Raw genomic sequence first — 17490 nt, 5'->3', positions numbered from 1 at the left:
GGGGTGGGCATGGGAAGGGGGTCTGACTGCTGGTCGGTGCTTGTGTGTCTGGGAGGTGCAGGGGTGTTCAGGATGCGGTAGGTAACAGCCAGGTTTTGAGGGCCTTCTTGAAAGCCAAGTGTTCCTCTATGAGACTCGGAGGGAGTTCCAAAAGTTGGGTGCAAGGTAGGAGAGGCAGGTTCCTCCTACTCTGGAGAACTTGAAAGGAGGGATTACCAGGAGGTTTGCTGAAACTGATCTGAGGACTCGGGTGTGGTGGTAGTATGGGAGTTTGTTTTGGAGGAATTCAGGCCCTTTCCAATTGATTTCACGGTCGCTGGTGCACGTGGCTTTGAAGGCGGCACATTGGTTGATGGGAAACCAGTGGAGTATCCTGAGTGCGGGGGAGATGTGTTCTCTAGGGGAGAGTGTGAGGAGAAGCAGTTGGAGCTTTCTGAGTTAAGATGCTGGCACACCTAGATAAAGGGAATTGCAGTAGTCTAGGTGAGAGAGGATGATGGCCATGATTGCAGAAACTCTATGGTGGTAAGAGATTTGGAAAGATCTGCTTGGGAATGCAAAGGTTGAAGTTGCATGATCTGGAGACAGCATTGATGTGGTAAGAAAGGGTCAGGTCCGAGCTAAAGGTGCATCCTAGGTTTTTGACTGAGGGTGATGCAATGGGTGGGAGTCTTAAGGAAGGCGTCCAAGGGGTAGTTTGGGGAAGGAGAGCTGTTTAACCACATATTAGGATTTTGGTTTTTCCAGGATCGAGGAGGAGGTGGTTGTTCACCTGCCAGCATTCTATGCCTGAGAGGCAAGATGCAAGGTCTGGGTGGAGTGAAGACAACAGGGATTTGGGATCTTGAAGATGATCTGAGTATCATCAGCGTAGTTCTAGCAGGTGAGATTGTGGCAGCAGATGAGCATGGGGAGGGGTGAAAGGTATAGGTTGAAAAAGAGATGGGACAGGGAGGCTCCCTGAGGGACTTTGTGGGGGACTCAGAGGGGGACAGAGGGGAACGGATGGAGGAAAATTATTTGGAACGGTCAGAAAGGAAAGAGGAGATCCATCTCCGAGCGGTTTCCCTGATGCCTAGGTGAAGAGTCTGTTTGTGAGAGTGGAGTGGTTCATCGCGTCGAAAGCTGCCGAGAGGTCAAGGAGGATGAGTGTGGTGCAGCCTTCAGAGTCTGCTGTTCTTTTCAGGTTATCCCAGATTGAGACAAGGGAGATTTCAGTTTCATGGAGGGGTCTGAAGCCTGATTGAAGGGTCAGTAAGGCCATGGGATTCTATGAAGAGGCTGAGACGGGAATAGGTTGTCCAATCTAGTAGTTTGGCTATGAAGTGATAGTTGGAGATGGGGTGGTGTTTTGAGGGAAGGAGGGAGTCAAGCGAGGTGAGGTTTGACTTGAGAGGTGTTGTATGCTTCTGGGAAGATCCGAGATGTCAGTGAGAGGTTGATTATAGATCTGGTGAAGCTGCCTGTGCAGGTGGAGAGAGAATGTTTTTGAGGAGGACCAGGGGGTGGGTGAGCAAGGGCTTCCAGGGGATCCTGAGGTGTGGTTATTAGACAGAAACCTTAAGAACTCAGGGTGAGAGATTGCAGAGCAGGAGCTAAAGAGGATGCGTGTTGGTAGCAGGGATGGGGGTGGCGAGCAAGGGGCGGGAGGTAATAGTTTGAAATTAATGGTGAGGTTCCTTTCAATGTCTATGTTGTAGTAGTGGTCAGAGAGGGCGTTGCAGAGTGCTTGGGAGGCAGAGGAGGGAGAGGTTGAATGGAAAGGGGTCTTGAACTCAGTAATAATCTTGTGGAGTTCTTTGCAGGGATTGGTGGCATTGGAGATGTGGAATGTTTGGCTTTCCTAATTTCCAAAATCTAGGCTCTGGTCTGTCTTGTAAGTTGCCTTTGTTTTGGGGATAGGGTTTTTATGCCAATGGCTTTCTCGGCGATAGTTGGGGGGTTTGAGGGAAGTGCTGAACCACCTGGGGGAAGGACCTGTGTGGGGGATGCGGGGGGTCCGTAGAGGGTTAGGTGGGTTAGCGCTTTGGAGAGCCATTGGTCAAAGTGGGATGGGGAAGGGGTTCCTCCTTGTAGATGGAGAGAGGGAAGGGATGAGAGTAGGTAGGAGCATGAATACAGGGAGATAGTTACCTGGTTCCAGAGCGGGATCCTGGAGGAGTTGGCAAGGGGAGATTCAGGGAGGAGGGCGGGGTAGGGGTCAGAGCTGACACAAAAATAGCAGTGTGATCAGTCCAGATAAGAGGCCGGGTGAGGGGGGATGAGATCAAATTGGAAGAGCTGAAGACTACATTGAGGGTGTGACCAGCAATGTGTGTGGGGCCTGTTATAAATTGGTCATATTGAGGGCTTCCAAGTTGTCAATGAGATACCAGGTCATGGGGTTGGAGAGGGTGTCTAAGCAGATTTTCAGATCACCTAGCAGGGTAAGCATGGGATGAGAGATCATGATGTTCTATAAATTACCCCTTGATTTCCTGGTTTATCTCATTCAGGACTATAACGTTTATTGTAAAGGAGCACTACCCCGGGAATGCCTGCTCCTACTGTTGATGGCTACTATGCACGTCATTTCTTGTGGAAAGAACACCCCACTGCGTACATAAATACAAACACAAATCTATGGAAATTCAGAGTGTCATGAGGTTGACCCAGTCAGCTTGTCACTGATTACATTGCTCTGACCTAACTCTTTCCCTCATCTCTTTGAAACGTACTAAACCACGTTGAATTGGGCCTGGGTCCATGTTCAATGTTTGCTTTGCTTGTTTCTATATGTACCTGGCATATATTGGGGACCATAGTGGTACTTACTTCACCATTTTCATTGCCCCTGCAGGAAATGACCCTCCTCCCCAATGCTGCCACTCATCGTGGTGAGGAAGAAGATACGATTGAAATCATTGACAATAAATTGAGTTATTCATGCAGGATCCAAGAGACTTGTTGTAGCCTAGGCTTGATCATAGAGAACTGTCCAGAAATTTAAATATATGCAGTTTCTGCGATTTTTGGGAGTGTGCACATTTTTTAAAAAAATGTATAAAGAAAAGAAAATCAATAAAAACAGAAACATGTATATTGTTGTGCTTGTTGATGAGATCAATTTGGAACACAGATCGTAACTGGGAGATGGAGGCAATGTTGACTGTCCGTGGAACTTGCACAGATGAATGCTTCTGGAGAGATGGGTCTGAGGCGTCGTCAGTCTTCCTGGCTGTATTTTGAAAGAAAACAACACGAATTAGAACATTTCTGTAAGTGTATTAGGAAATGCATCATCTGCAATCTAGAGGTGAACAGTAGCCAGTAGGAGAAGCCGAGATGTAAAAGTAGAGAGTTATGACACGTAGGGGAAGGAAAGCGGGGAGCTGGCTGGAAGAGGAGAGACCACCGGGACCGAGCATTTGCTCCTTGCTGAATACTGTGACCAGTTAACTCAAAAGCCACTTTTGCACTGAAACATAAGTAAGTGGCTGGGACCGACAAAAACTATCTTCAATCAAGATCACGTGGTCAGGAGATCACCAGCAAACGAACTACAGTGCCTATCGCAGAAACATTTCGGTAAAGAGCTTTGAGGAACAATGGCTGTCGCTCTCTCTACTCGTACGGAGCAACCGATCGATTGTGTGGCTAACAAAGACATTGGACAGAAAAATACATGCTCCTTGAGGACGTATTGTTTTTTTGTAATTATGTTAACTGGTCTGACAGTAGTAATTGCTCTTGGGTTTTGGTACATTGAAGAGGTACGTCCACTTGAAACTTTTATACCCACTGAGAGTGTTCCCACTATGTCTTCTCCTTTCACGCACCTGCACATTCTATCGCCTAGGGATTACCAACACAGACAGAGTTATCACAACAATACGCTTTTGTTAATCATTAATGTGACTCATGCAATTTTGAATAAAACGAATTGCTGGATATGTTTGCATCTGCCACAACACGGGGGAAAAGGGTTGGGCTGGTATATTCATCCTTTGCCTCTTACTACTGCATGCTATGCCTCTTTAAGGGCATTACTCTTTGGTCGTTGGAATGATAGCATCTCAGGGAAGCTTTGACGGGACTAATTTAAATTAATTTTAAATGTGAGTCCTGATGCCTCTGGGATGCTCCCTTTTTGCAAATAGGAGCAAGCTTAATGTTGCTTCTATTAGGCCTTCCGATAGACTTTCTAGACATTTCCAATCGCTAATTTCTTTAAAGATGGCTCCCGTAGGAAACCGGGATGCCACGCCTCCTTCCTATACTATCAATCACAGCCCCAACTCTGTTTCCTTCTGCATACAAAGGAATGGTTATCGGTCAATGGGTACGTTTGAGGGTTGTACCAATATTGCGAATTTGACTAGTGAGGACAGACCCTTGTATATAGGTAATCCTGTTTACTTCATCTGTGGCAATGAAGCATATGCTTGGAAACCTAGGGATTGGCAGGGTACTTGTTAGTTGGGTATCTTGCTACCAGGGGTATATGTAGCTAGCACCTCTGAGGTCTCTAGAGCTCGTCCAAGGCAGGACGAGAACGGTGATACTCCTTCACAAGTCATGGGTGATGTAGCAAAATCCTTTGTGCCATTTTGGGGACAGGTCATGAATTCCAAGGATATTAGGAGACTAGCAAGAGTATTGGAGAGAACCATCAACCGGACCACCGTTATACTTTACAACATGACGCTAGAACAAAAGGCAATTAGATTAGTGGCTCTACAGAACCGGATGGTGTTAGACGTCATCCTAGCTGAGCGTGGTGGAGTATGTAAATTGGTGGGATCTGCTTGTTGTGTTTTCGTACCTGACTCCTCCCATACCATATTCAAGGCAATACAAAATCTGCACGTCCTAAGTACAGAAGTACATGTTCCTGAGGGAAACTGGGATATAAGTACTTGGTTCTGGGGCTTTTTACAGTCTTGGGGATGGAAACTCTTTTCAGTCTTAATGGTATTCCTTGTTATTGTGTTGTTCTGTTGTTGTTGCATACAATGTCTTCCTGTCATATGTTCGATGTTAGGGGGATGTTGTGCACAAACTGTAGGAACATTAGGACCAAAAATACACACACCTGAGAAGATGACTAATGTTTTTGTAATGAAGGATATTACTGTCAAAGATTTGATGGCAATCGATATATCTGATGAATGTGATTCAGGATGTATGGACATTGAAACGTGGATTTACGAGTAAAGCGAATATGCTTAGTAAGGCTGTTGGCTTAGGCCAAAAGGAGGGTTTGTTAAACGGTAATTATATAGTGACTCCTTAGTATTTATATTGGCCTAAGCCTATTCGCGCTACACGGAAAACCGTGTTGCAAAGTTCTGATTTTTGGGTTAACCTCACCGCCATTTTAAGATTCATCCGCCATTTTGATTTCCACTTGTGAGTTCTACATTCGAAAATGGTGGACTATGTTTTCGACTTGAAGCCAAGCCTTCTGACCTTTGAGTTCTGTTAATATTTAGGTTGTCCGAGAGCCGACTGTTTAGATTGAGCAAAGAGACCTTGTGCTTCATAGGAACTGTCATTCAAGTGTTGTCTGCGCTCACAATCCTCATCCTTGTACAAACATTGGGACAATGAAGAACAAACCTCGAGCGTATGCTTTAGCTGAACTACATTGAGAAGAAACTTGGAACAAGGCTTACCGCGGAATCGAGAACATACATCGCTATTGTGTCTTCATGGAAATGCAAACCTATGTAATCCTTTGGATAATATTGTATAATCTGTATGTGAAGTAGGCACGAACTCTAGACCACAAATTATTTACGTGAAGATAGGCTGGACAATAGTACACGAATTGTATAAAAGCACGAATATTTAGTGTTCAGTACTCTCTCACCTCTCCTTGACGGCTGGTACACACTGCGAGGTGTTGGGAGCCAGATAGCTACCTGTTTATTTTTAGCCTGTGATTAGTGTATTTCCTTTGTGAAACTCAGCCTCGATATTTCTTTGTTCTTTCAGGGGGAGGCAGAACAAAGGTGATTCCTAAAGGAGACCAACCTAAGAGACTTCCAAGGTAGGGTGTGCAATAGGGGACAGAGAAGGAGGGGACCAGGTAGATCCGCTAGAGAAGCGAGAAGCAGAAAAAAATACTGCAGGTGTAGGGAGAAAGTGAACTCTAAGGTTGAGGAAATAAGGACAAGAAGCAACCAACCTTAAGAAAGTGAAAGTTTGGCCCGCTGGGAATGAAGGGGAAAATAGAACAGAATGCCAAATGAAATGAAAAAGAGAGAACCTCAGAGAGTGGAAAACCTGCACCTCCAGTCAAGGAAAGGATAAGGAAAGGAATAGAAAAAACCCTTATGAGCCAAAAGAGGAGGGGACAAGAATGAATAGTGAGCAGGACCCTTTCCTAGGAGGATAATCAGGACAAGTAATGACTATAAACTTTATGAACAAAATAGACCAGGAAGATAGGTTGTGGTAAACAGCACCTCAGTCATTGTGTCATGTGTGAGCCCTTGTACAAACTGTTTGTGATTGATTTAATTTTCATAGGCCATTGCATATCATAGATTGTATTTTAAGTCATAATGCATGTCATGGTATTGCATGTCATGATGTCATTTCATGTTATTGCATGGAAAAATCTAGACGAATCAAGAGATGCAAGAGGCACTGCCTTCATATCCTAGTACAGCTGCATGTTTGCAGTGGCTGCCATGGTTCTGTGTGATATTTCTGCACTTTGAAGGCTGAACACAAAAAATATTCCCCCTCAAATCCACCACTCACAGCCACTAACTCACAAACACACACACAAGCAAGAAAAACACTTCACCCTGTGACTTACCTCATCCGGCCACACCTGTCAGCCCCTGTGCCCACTCGTGTGTGGCAGGGGCATGACAGACCTATTCAGAAAAGACTGCTCTGAGCGGTCTCAGAGCAATCTTTTTTAAATGATCTTTTTTTATTCTAAAATTTAAAAAAACAAGATTTCACTCAGGATTGCTGCCAAGCTATGCTGCTGAATGTCCCGACCCCAGGGATAGTCATCGGGTGCTAAATACAGCCCCACGAATCCAGGTGCTGCCATTTTATTCCACTTATGCCTGGTGGGGTAATAAAAAAGCATCTCTCCGGACAACCCTGGGCTCCATCTTTGTCCCCAATATACAGCCATGTTATTTCTCCTATTTGTAGGAGCACAATTCAGGAGACTTGCAGTAGGAAAGGGGGACTGAGCGCGTGATTTACACACTGTTCAAGCAGAAAATTCCAAACATCATTTCCAAAAGCTAAGACTATCCAAATGAATGCATAGAGCTTGCAAGTTGCAAAAATGTTACTGTTAGGGTGAGTTTGGTGACAAATGAAATGAGTAGATAACCCATTGTGCATTTCATGGTCGTATGTGTGAATCAAGACGGAGAGGGGAAGGGAGGCCGTTCCAGAGGGAAGCTCCAGCCGAAGAGAGGGATCTACCCCCCACTCTCTGCTTGGTGAAACGTCTGACCTGCAGAGAGTTGGAGCTAGAGAACCGAATGACTCCAGCAGGGAGGTATTTAGGGAGAGAGAGAGTTGAATTTAGTGAAGTCCCAGGCCCCAGATAGCCTTGTTGATGATGCAGAGGGTCTCGAATTGGATCCTTGCAACCACCGGGAGCCAGTGAAGGGATTTTAGGGCTGGAGAGATGCGATCCCTGGGCTTGAGGCCAAGGATAAGTCTTGCAGTCCTATTCTGGATTAGTTGAAGAGGGCAGAGTGAGGAGAGAGGAAGATTAAGGAAGAGGCTGTTGCAGTAATCAAGCCTTGAGAGAACCAGAGCTCTGGAGACATTGATTTTCTCATGGAAGGTGAGGAAGGAGAGAATGCCTCTGAGGATCGAAGCTGATAGTGGCAAAACAAAAAGGAGATGGCTGGAAGGTTAAAATAAATCTTAACCTCTGGCATTGCCCTGGGCAACCCTCCAGACCATTGTTCTTCACCTACCAAGCCATTACAAAAGGGGGAAAACCATATGCAAATCAGGCTTGGCCCCACCCCAAAAGGGGCAGTGCAGCCTGAACTGTTTGGTCACATCCCTTCTGCACGAGACCACAACGATCCTCAAACATGTTTTGGCCTCATTGGACCTCAACAGTGAGTAGTAGCTCTGGTCCCTAGGCTCAGCCGGCACGGGACCCACATCTGGGCATACCCGCCCCACTCACGGTGACTATAGCAAAACAAAAGGGTGATGGCTGGAAGGTTTAGAATACATCTTAACCTCTGGCATTGCTCTGGGCAACACTCCAGACCATCGTTCTTCGCCTGCCAAGCCATTACAAAAGGGGGAAAAACCATATGCAAATCAGGCTTGGTCCCACCCCAAAAGGGGCAGTCCAGCCCGAACCGCTTGATAGTGGGCCTTCTTGGCAAGGCCAGCATGATGAGGTGAGAAGGAGAGGGAAGGGTCAAAGATGACACCCAAGTTTTGAGCCTCATATGATGGTGAAGAGAGGTGGCTGAGGGAGGAGCATCCAGGGAGTAGACAGGAAGGAGGGTGTAGGGGTCGTGATGAGAAGGATCTCAGTCTTACTGGCATTAAGGCAGAGAATGTTAGCAGCACACCATGCCTGAGTAGCGGTCAGACAGTCAGGAATGAGAGACGAAGGAGAGGAGGAAGATGAGGGAAGCTTAAAGGAAAGCTGTGTGTCGTCAGAATAACACTGGAAATGAGGAGAGAAGGTGAAGATCAATTGGGCAAGGTATATGTTGAAGAGCCATGGCGAGAGGATAGAGCTCTGAGGGACGCCACAAGTCGAGAGTGAGCTAGAGGAGAGAATGGGGCCCAGTTGCACTTGTGAGGGTCTATTGGAGAGGAAAGAGTTTAAACAGTCCAGTGCCCACTCCGTGATGCCCAGGGTATCACAGAGTGGGCACTGTTCTTCGCCTGCCAAGCCATTACAAAAGGGGGAAAAACCATATGCAAATCAGGCTTGGTCCCACCCCAAAAGGGGCAGTCCAGCCCGAACCGCTTGATATTGGGCCTTCTTGGCAAGGCCAGCATGATGAGGTGAGAAGGAGAGGGAAGGGTCAAAGATGACACCCAAGTTTTGAGCCTCATATGATGGTGAAGAGAGGTGGCTGAGGGAGGAGCATCCAGGGAGTAGACAGGAAGGAGGGTGTAGGGGTCGTGATGAGAAGGATCTCAGTCTTACTGGCATTAAGGCAGAGAATGTTAGCAGCACACCATGCCTGAGTAGCGGTCAGACAGTCAGGAATGAGAGACGAAGGAGAGGAGGAAGATGAGGGAAGCTTAAAGGAAAGCTGTGTGTCGTCAGAATAACACTGGAAATGAGGAGAGAAGGTGAAGATCAATTGGGCAAGGTATATGTTGAAGAGCCATGGCGAGAGGATAGAGCTCTGAGGGACGCCACAAGTCGAGAGTGAGCTAGAGGAGAGAATGGGGCCCAGTTGCACTTGTGAGGGTCTATTGGAGAGGAAAGAGTTTAAACAGTCCAGTGCCCACTCCGTGATGCCCAGGGTATCACAGAGCCTATTTATGAGGATAGAATGGTTGACTATGTCAAAGGCAGGGGACAGATTGAGGAGAATAAGGGTGGAAGCAGAGTTGGAATCGAGATTTGAGAGCAGGTCATCATGGGTGTTCAGGAGAGCAGTTTCCATGCCTCTGGATTCTCTGACACCAGACTAGTGGTCGTGAAGCAAGCCAACAGATTCCCTATGAAGGATTAGTTGGGAGATGACCAACTTCTCCAAGAGTTTGCCCAAGAAAGGGGTAGTGGAGATAGGGTGGTAGTTAGCTGAGCAGGAAGAGTCTGCACACAGCTTTTTTAGGAGAGGGTGTACAAGGGAGTGCTTGAGGGGTGAAAGGAAGGAGCCAGTGACAAAAGGGTAGATACAGAACTCAGCCAGGGAGGGAGCAAGAGACGCATGTTTTCCTTGATAGTTCTAGAGGAGCTGGGAAGCACCTGTTCAGAGGAGACTTTTATAGAGCAGATTGTCTTGGTGACCTCCTCAGGTGCAATGTGTGAGAACGAGGAGAGTATGGGGGCGGAGAGGTGGGGTAGGGAGTCCTGCATGCAGGCGGGGGAGGGAGGGACATAGACGAGAGAGAGGACAGGATATCATGGGTCTTGGTTGTGAAATGGGTGACCAACACCATGCAGAGGGCCTGAGAATGAAGAGGAGAGGTGGAGACTGCAGTAGGATTGGCCATTTCCTTCCAGATTTGGAAAAGTTCAGCCATTTTCATTGTGCCTCCAGAGATGCAGGATTGGATATGGGCCCATTTCCTGGACCAGATAGAGAGTCTATATTGCCTTTGGAGCAGGCGACAACCCAGTTTGTCAGAGCGTGCTCTAGAAACCAGTCACTTCTGTTCCACACATTTGCATTTGCGTTTCAATGAGGAATAGCAACTATTGCACTTGGAAGAAGGCTTCATGCACCCTCATGGCAGGGGCAAGGATATCAAGGGTGTTGGAGATGGAGAGGTGAGGGTTAGCAAGAGCAGAGTCAATGTGAGGGTGTATAGTGGGAGTGGGGGGAGGCAGCAAAAACAACTACTGACACTTGCTTCATCAGTCGGATGACGGAGAAGGTGACTGGCAGAGCGGGCAGAGGCTTAGCCGGGGGACCAAAGAGCTCCAGATGGGAGGAGACGAAAGAATGGTCAGACCAGGAGAGAGGAGCAGTGAGAGGGTTAAAGAAGGAGATATCAGCAGAGATGAGCACATCTGAGGTGTGCCTGGCGGAGTGGGTTGGGCCAGTGGGAAGGATGGTGAGTGAGAGAGGGTCACAGAGGTTGTAAAAGATTAGAGTGGTAAAATCACGAGAATCCAGATAGATATTGAAGTCACCAAGGAGGAGAAGCTTGGAGGAAGAGGTAAGAAGTGAGCTAAGGTCGGCCCACTCAAAGAGGAAGGGGGAGATCAGCTCAGGAGGCCTGTAGATTGTAGCTAGTGTGAGCAAGAGGGTAGGAGAGATGCAAATCTTACAGATACGACATTTAAATGAGGAAAAGGATTGAGTGGGTATCATGGAAGCAGGGATCCATTCGGGATAGACAAGAGCCACTCTGTGTCCAGACAGGTTAGACTTGGGCTTGGAGATGATCTTGTAACCCTCGGGAAGGAGAGTGTCATAAGCAGTGACAGAGCTGGCATTGAACCACGTCTCAGTGAAAGACACATCACAGACATATTTAAGATATAATATTCTTTGGTTATTTCAATATACCGAAATTGCTCTTCGATTTTATGCAAATTCCTAGAAAACCACATTAGTTCTGTTTGCCCTACTCCCCTTTCTCATGCATGATTTGTTTACCAAATGAGGGTGATTTATTTACTCATTGTCTAAATTGTTTTAATACTGTGTGAGAGAGCTATTCATTTACAAACCACAGAGAAATTCATTACAAGATACAAACAACACCTTCTGTAACTATGCAAAATGACTCAAAGTACATGTTTGAAGGGTCTCGTGGTGGATTGCTTAGGTCAGGTAGTGCCCCCATTAGGCCATAATCCATCACTATTTGGGCCCAACAATCAGGCCACACACCCTAGTTGGAGCCCCCCTTCAATTTTGTAACCCACTTAAGGGACTCGCTGTTCACCCGGCCCCACACAGCTACACAACATTTATTTATTTATTTATTTATTTATTTGTTTGTTTATTTATTTATTGGTTTGTACTGCGCCGTAGCCAACAGGCATCAGGGTGCAACAAAGAACGAGGACCAGACAAAACAAAACAATTTAAGGGGCCACTAATACTATGCTTTGTCTACTGGTATGAGAGATTTTAATTAAATGCTGATTTCTCTAGTTCACTTAAGTGAGTCTTCAGCATTTTCCGGAAACTGTTGCAATTCCTTTCCGGTCTCAGCCCGATTGGTACTTTGCCCAGTGAGCATTTGAATGGGGTGCTTTGTATCTGGTTCATGCCTTCTGATCTTAGGGATCTTGTAGGTGTGTATAGAGTGATCTTTCTTTAAGGTATCTTGGAGCCTGTCCAAATAAGCACTTGTATGCCAGAGTCATGCTCTTAAAGATGATTCTTTCTTCCACTGCAAGCCAGTGGAGATAAATCCAATCTTTTGTAATGTGTTCACTCCATGGCCTCTGTTTTATTATTTTAACCCAGTTGTTTAGAATAGTTTGACACTTGGTCAGGCAACTGTTACTAGCACCAAGCAACAATGCATTTCCATAGTCCAGCCGTGATAAGATAATAGTTCTTGCAATGGTTGCTGTGTTCTCTTGACTTAGGTACGGTCTAATAGACCGGAGTAATCATGTGTAGTATGGCAACTTTGGTTGTAGATACATGACATGTGCCTCGGCCCGCAGCAATGCTTCCAGGGTCATACCTAGTATTTTCAATTCCTTTCTAACTCGGATGGCCGAGTCCTTGATGGTAAAAGACTTATACTGAGGACTGAGTTTATTTCTGGCTTGAGTGGAGCCGAAAATCATCAGCTCGAGTCTTCTTCGCATTCAAGCACATCCAGTTCTTCAACATCCATGCCTCAATGGTGTTGTATATGTCTCCCAGCTTGGCGCAGTCCTGTATGTAACTCCTGCATAGTTCAACCGCCATCTGGGTGTCGTCTGCATACTTGGTAAAATATGTTCCTATGTTCTCGAGCACAATACAGAAACACCTTAGGTATTGGTTGAACAATAGCGGGGAGAAACTAGCGCCTTGTGGGACACCACATTCGATGGGCGCTTCGGGGAGAATTCATCTCCCCAGTGGACTTTGGATTTTCTGCCTGAAATGAAGGCGATCAGCCATTTAGTGGCTTCTGGAGAACAGTTTGCTACATTTTCTAGGACCCACTGGAGCTGCTTGTGGTCCAGCAAGTGGAACGCGCCACTTAAGTCAAGCAGAACCAATAAAGCTGTTTTGCCTCCGTGCCTGATGTTCAGCATGTGGGTCAACAGGTCTATCATAGCCGTTTCTGTACTGTGAGCCGATCTGAAGCCGGATTGTTGTTCATGCAGGATTTCATTCTCTTCTACAAATTTTTGTAACTGCGCTGTCGCAATCTTTAAAATATATATTTTTTTTTAAAGGTACACACGCTTGTTAGTCCCTAGTGTTCAGCATGAAAAAGAGGGATCGTTGTTTTATTGCGGTTCACTTAACTACCCCGGAAAGATGATGAGAGAATTTTACTTTGTGAGGTTTCGAACCTGCCACCTACAGATCACAGACATAATTTTAAGCTGCTGCGCAATCTTACCATCCGTAAACAGAAATAAACAAACATTGGGCCTGATTTATATAGGTATTTAAGAGCGTTATAAATACGCAACTAAGACAAAAAAACAATTAGGCAAAAAAAAAAAAAAATCCTGTAACAGCGCCTGCTGGCTGTTTGAGCGCTTTAAAAATGCAAAAATAAATAAAATGAAGATGCTTCTCACTATTTTTGCCGAGTGTGCAGAATATGCGACGCGATGCTCAGCTGCCTAATGCGCAACTTCCTGGAACTGTATCTGCTAGAAAGAGACCCTCCCAGTGCTCGCTCCTCAGAGCTGCCAGGATCAGCGAGTGCCTGTTTGTTCATTGAAGTTTGTACGTCGTTGGGGTTTTGAAGACTTCCTAGATGGAAAAGGCCAGAACCTTCTTGAAAGGCAATGCCAAGGGCAACCATGTGGAAGCAGAAGGTAATTAACAATCCCTGACGTCATCGCTCATCATTAGAGAAATCACGGTGTGTTCAGAGAAGTGCGAGAGAGTGCATGCAACGAATTCATCTTTCGGCCTGATTTACAAAGCGATTTTCTCCCTACAAGAACTTTTTCCAAATCAAGACCTTCGATATTTGAGTATGCTAAACAGAGGCGATTTTTCAAAAACTACTCGAGGTGTTTATTAATAGGGCTAGTCCCATGACTAGAAAAGAAAGCTTATTATTATTATCATTATTATTTTATTATTATTATCATTATTACTAACCATAATGATAACGGGATTGTTAAATAATAAGATGTGTGTGTAACAAATAAGATTTGATGCCACAAGGAACTGTCCAACTGTCTATGAAGAAAAGCACTTTTATTTGAAGGGATGTTGACGTTGAATTGACCTTAATTGTTGCACAATGCACCATTTAGTGAAGTCTTTTTAATCAAACCCAGGCCGCTCTAACAATTATAGTTTAATTACCTGAAACATTATAGCCTAGCGATGCCCCTCCGGAAATATTTACTCAATTCAGATAATACACGATACTTCCGTGAGGTGCTTCTGTCGTTCTTTCAAGAAATAGCACGTCATCTATTTTGTGCATAAGGCCGTGGTCCTCTGTGCAGGGCATCTGGGCTAATCTAACTAAACCTCTTTTTGAATGGAGATTTAGCAAATACATTTTGGGATTGATGAGTTATTTCTTACCTTACTAATTATGATCTAATAAGGCCATACCGTCAAGGTAATTCGTGTACATGTCAAAGGGAACGTGGATAACAATGTTATGTATTCTTTTTATATCAGTCATATATGTAGTTAGAATGAGATATGTGGATATTAAGTGACATGAGCGAACAAGTGAAGGGATATAAAATATTTATTTGAGAACACGTTGGCATATGTATTGAAGTCTTTCATCATATGCACCCCCCCCCAACTGGCCATGATAATCAAAAACAATGAATCATATGGAAAAAGCTGTGGCATGTTATTGTATTGGGGCGAATATATAGCACACTTCCATTCGCCTTTGGGTCCTGTGGGGGGGTGCAGGGATGCGGGGGAAGGGCAGGAAGTGTGCTGGCAGGAAGAGAGGGAGGTTGGTTTTGCGTAACTGGCAGTAAAGATCAATGGAAATGTGCTCCGTGCACGGGTAAGCATCCACGTACTAAGAAACATACGCCGAGGTATATACTGCAAGATGTTATCTCTGGGTGGTCAATTTGCTTCCTGTTGGGTGGCGTAATTGTGGGGAGGGGGTTGGCATGCTGGTCAATGTGCAGGGTAAAGTTGCTGTGTGAGGGTAGATGATGTACTTCAAGTGTAGAGAAGTTTGAGGAGGAAAATAGGGGATAGAGGCGAAGAATCAGTGTGGCGTACCAGTGTACAGGATATTGAGGGCTCAATCACATTTCCCTTACAAATATTTTGAAAATGGTGACCACATAATTCAGGGCTCAGGAGGGATACGTTTGCTGAGGCAGTGCTGGATACATCCTCACCGTTTGCTACCAGTTTCTAGAGTCAACTACCCTACGCAACCTACTCCATTGTGCATTGAGTACTACGTGGGGCAAGCTTCTTCCTTTCAGAAGTGCGCGACACTAAGATTTCAACTCTATGGTTTCTTGTAATTATTACTTTGAGAAACTCTACTCTCACTCCCCAAGACACAGAATGGCACCATGGCCCATCATTTCTGGGCTTTGATTGGGGATTGCTATGAGGGGTTTATTCAACACTTCTCAAGGATTCTGTCAAAATATTTTTGTACACCTGGAAAACATGATCCGACTGAGAAATAGCCTATTTATTGACTAGCCAATCCTGGGCATACAATGATTTTATAATCAGGTCAATAGGTTGTAGCACACAGGAATAAACAATGGCTGCTACACCCAAAGCTCAGCAGCTGCCCGACCCCGGTCCTGCTCAGGCATTTGGTAAATATCAACCAACAGTGTTTCATGATCAGTCTCAGGCCAACAAGACACCGACATGGATGCTATCTGTATGAAGAGTGGTGCGTCATTTAACACATAATTGATTATTGATAGCATATAGCTCTACCTTCTGGTTGGCCTTTCTGGGGAGTCAGCAGGGAGCCTCCATTTTAATTGCAAAATAATGTGTTTTCCCATCAAGCAAGCCAAACGCGAGCCTATTTGTTTCTGGGGAAAGAACGTGTGAGTTTGGAAGTGGAATGGCTAAGCACGTCTCAATAATGGATTGACAGGCAGAGGTCATCTGGTCCATGGCTAGTCATGCACTACAGTCTCCCAGCATAATAATAGTTATTCCTTTACCCAACTGCAGTGAACCTGGTAAACAAGTGTAATCTTGATTAGGCTGGGGCATGAGATTGTTTTGGGCACTAATGAAAAAGTGGCCCACAGTTGCAAAAGGCAATTCATTCCTTTTGTGACAGACTGTTTGAATAGTAACCAGGGGGGGAGTTTTTGATACAATGTGATGCAAATTGTGCAATTTAAAGAATATTTATTCAGCAACACTGGTTAAAACTACCAGCCGCATGGTGAAGTTACTCATCCAACTGTCCAGCATTGGCCAAAGAAGTGTCCCACTTTGACAAAAGAACAGGCCCACACTAGCATTTTGCATTTTTGGTTCGGGCAATGCCCTATTACCCTATAGGCCAGTCTGAGCCTGCACGTCATTAATTAATAAAACAGACTAATTCAAAAGGAGTTTCATTGGAAACTGATTCTATTTTAACGGATTGACAGTAGAGTGAATTATGCAAACAATGAACCATACTCCTTTTAATCTCTCCTTTTATATTGAATTGCTAGTTAATACCTTAAGGAATTCTGAGGAAAATGGGACATGCCCCGGATCACGTTTCCTGAAGACATAGGGGCTCATTTTTTGTTGAACGCTATATTACAGAGAGAAGACTGGTCATGTTTAGGCGTACATTAGTTAGTAGTTATCTTTGTGAAATATTAATGATTTGGATGTTAAGGTATGCATGCATGCATACCTGGATGGTCCTGGGTTTCCGTGCGTATTCAAAGCGAACATGTGAACAATTGCAAATGCTGATCGCCATGTCTGTTTATGATGAGAGGAGTGGGGGGGGGAATTTATATGGATTTTATGCATGCTGTCTGGATTTTGTAGATATAAAAATTATGAGGTTTCCCATAGCGTTTCGACCGGCATCAAAATCAAATGCAGCCGGAGATTCCGTCAAATTTGATAACCGAGGTCGATGGTGGCAGCGGAATCATTCCGAACCATGCTCACATTCCAAGTCAACAATCCATCAAAATCGCATGGTCGGTGAAAATCATGTGTATAAGTGTTTTTAGTATCGTTTTTATTCTCTATGTACTCCCAGACACAAAAACTGCTGCTATAATCTGAAAACTGGTCATCAAATTAATCATATCCGCATTCTCCATCCTTCCCGGCCAATCCTAATATGTTTTTTTTTAAATGCCTCATATGTTTCACGATAAAACTTGTACCTCTTTCCACGATTAAACCTTTGGATAAGCAAGCCTCTACTATGCACAGTTCCTCCCTTTCTACAAGCATGGATTCAGTGCAGTGCAAGGTTTGAAACCAACATATTTGTAGCTCCTAGAATTTAATTTCTTTGTGGCATGATCATAATGTGCTGAGACTCACACATAGGGACTGGGGTCTACTGTTTACATTTTCTATGGATATCCCATTAATATTGGAGGGTTCGATTGAAGAGATGCACATTTTCGAAGAGGCAAGGCATTACTTAGATGACACAACTGAAAATGTCTGTCCTCATACATTTCTACCTCATCCTCCC

At 44.9% G+C, this 17490-nt stretch overlaps 1 protein-coding gene across 1 annotated transcript in view; it reads left to right on the top strand.

Moving 5' to 3' along the window:
• The first annotated feature begins 13531 nt into the window (after positions 1-13531).
• Positions 13532-17490, top strand: part of LOC138573323 (uncharacterized) — a 256635-nt gene continuing 252676 nt past the window's right edge. Inside the window, exon 1 of the mRNA XM_069649330.1 lies at positions 13532-13651. Coding sequence (XP_069505431.1) covers positions 13591-13651 — 61 coding nt within the window. The 5' untranslated portion in view covers positions 13532-13590. The remainder of the gene's footprint in view (positions 13652-17490) is intronic.

The sequence above is a fragment of the Ambystoma mexicanum genome, chromosome 1p, assembly GCF_040938575.1.
Source record: "Ambystoma mexicanum isolate Mex_15411 chromosome 1p, UKY_AmexF1_1, whole genome shotgun sequence".
Classification (NCBI taxonomy): Eukaryota; Metazoa; Chordata; class Amphibia; order Caudata; family Ambystomatidae; genus Ambystoma; species Ambystoma mexicanum.
Note: the sequence above shows the minus strand (reverse complement) of the source record. Positions and strands in the feature narration are given on the sequence as shown.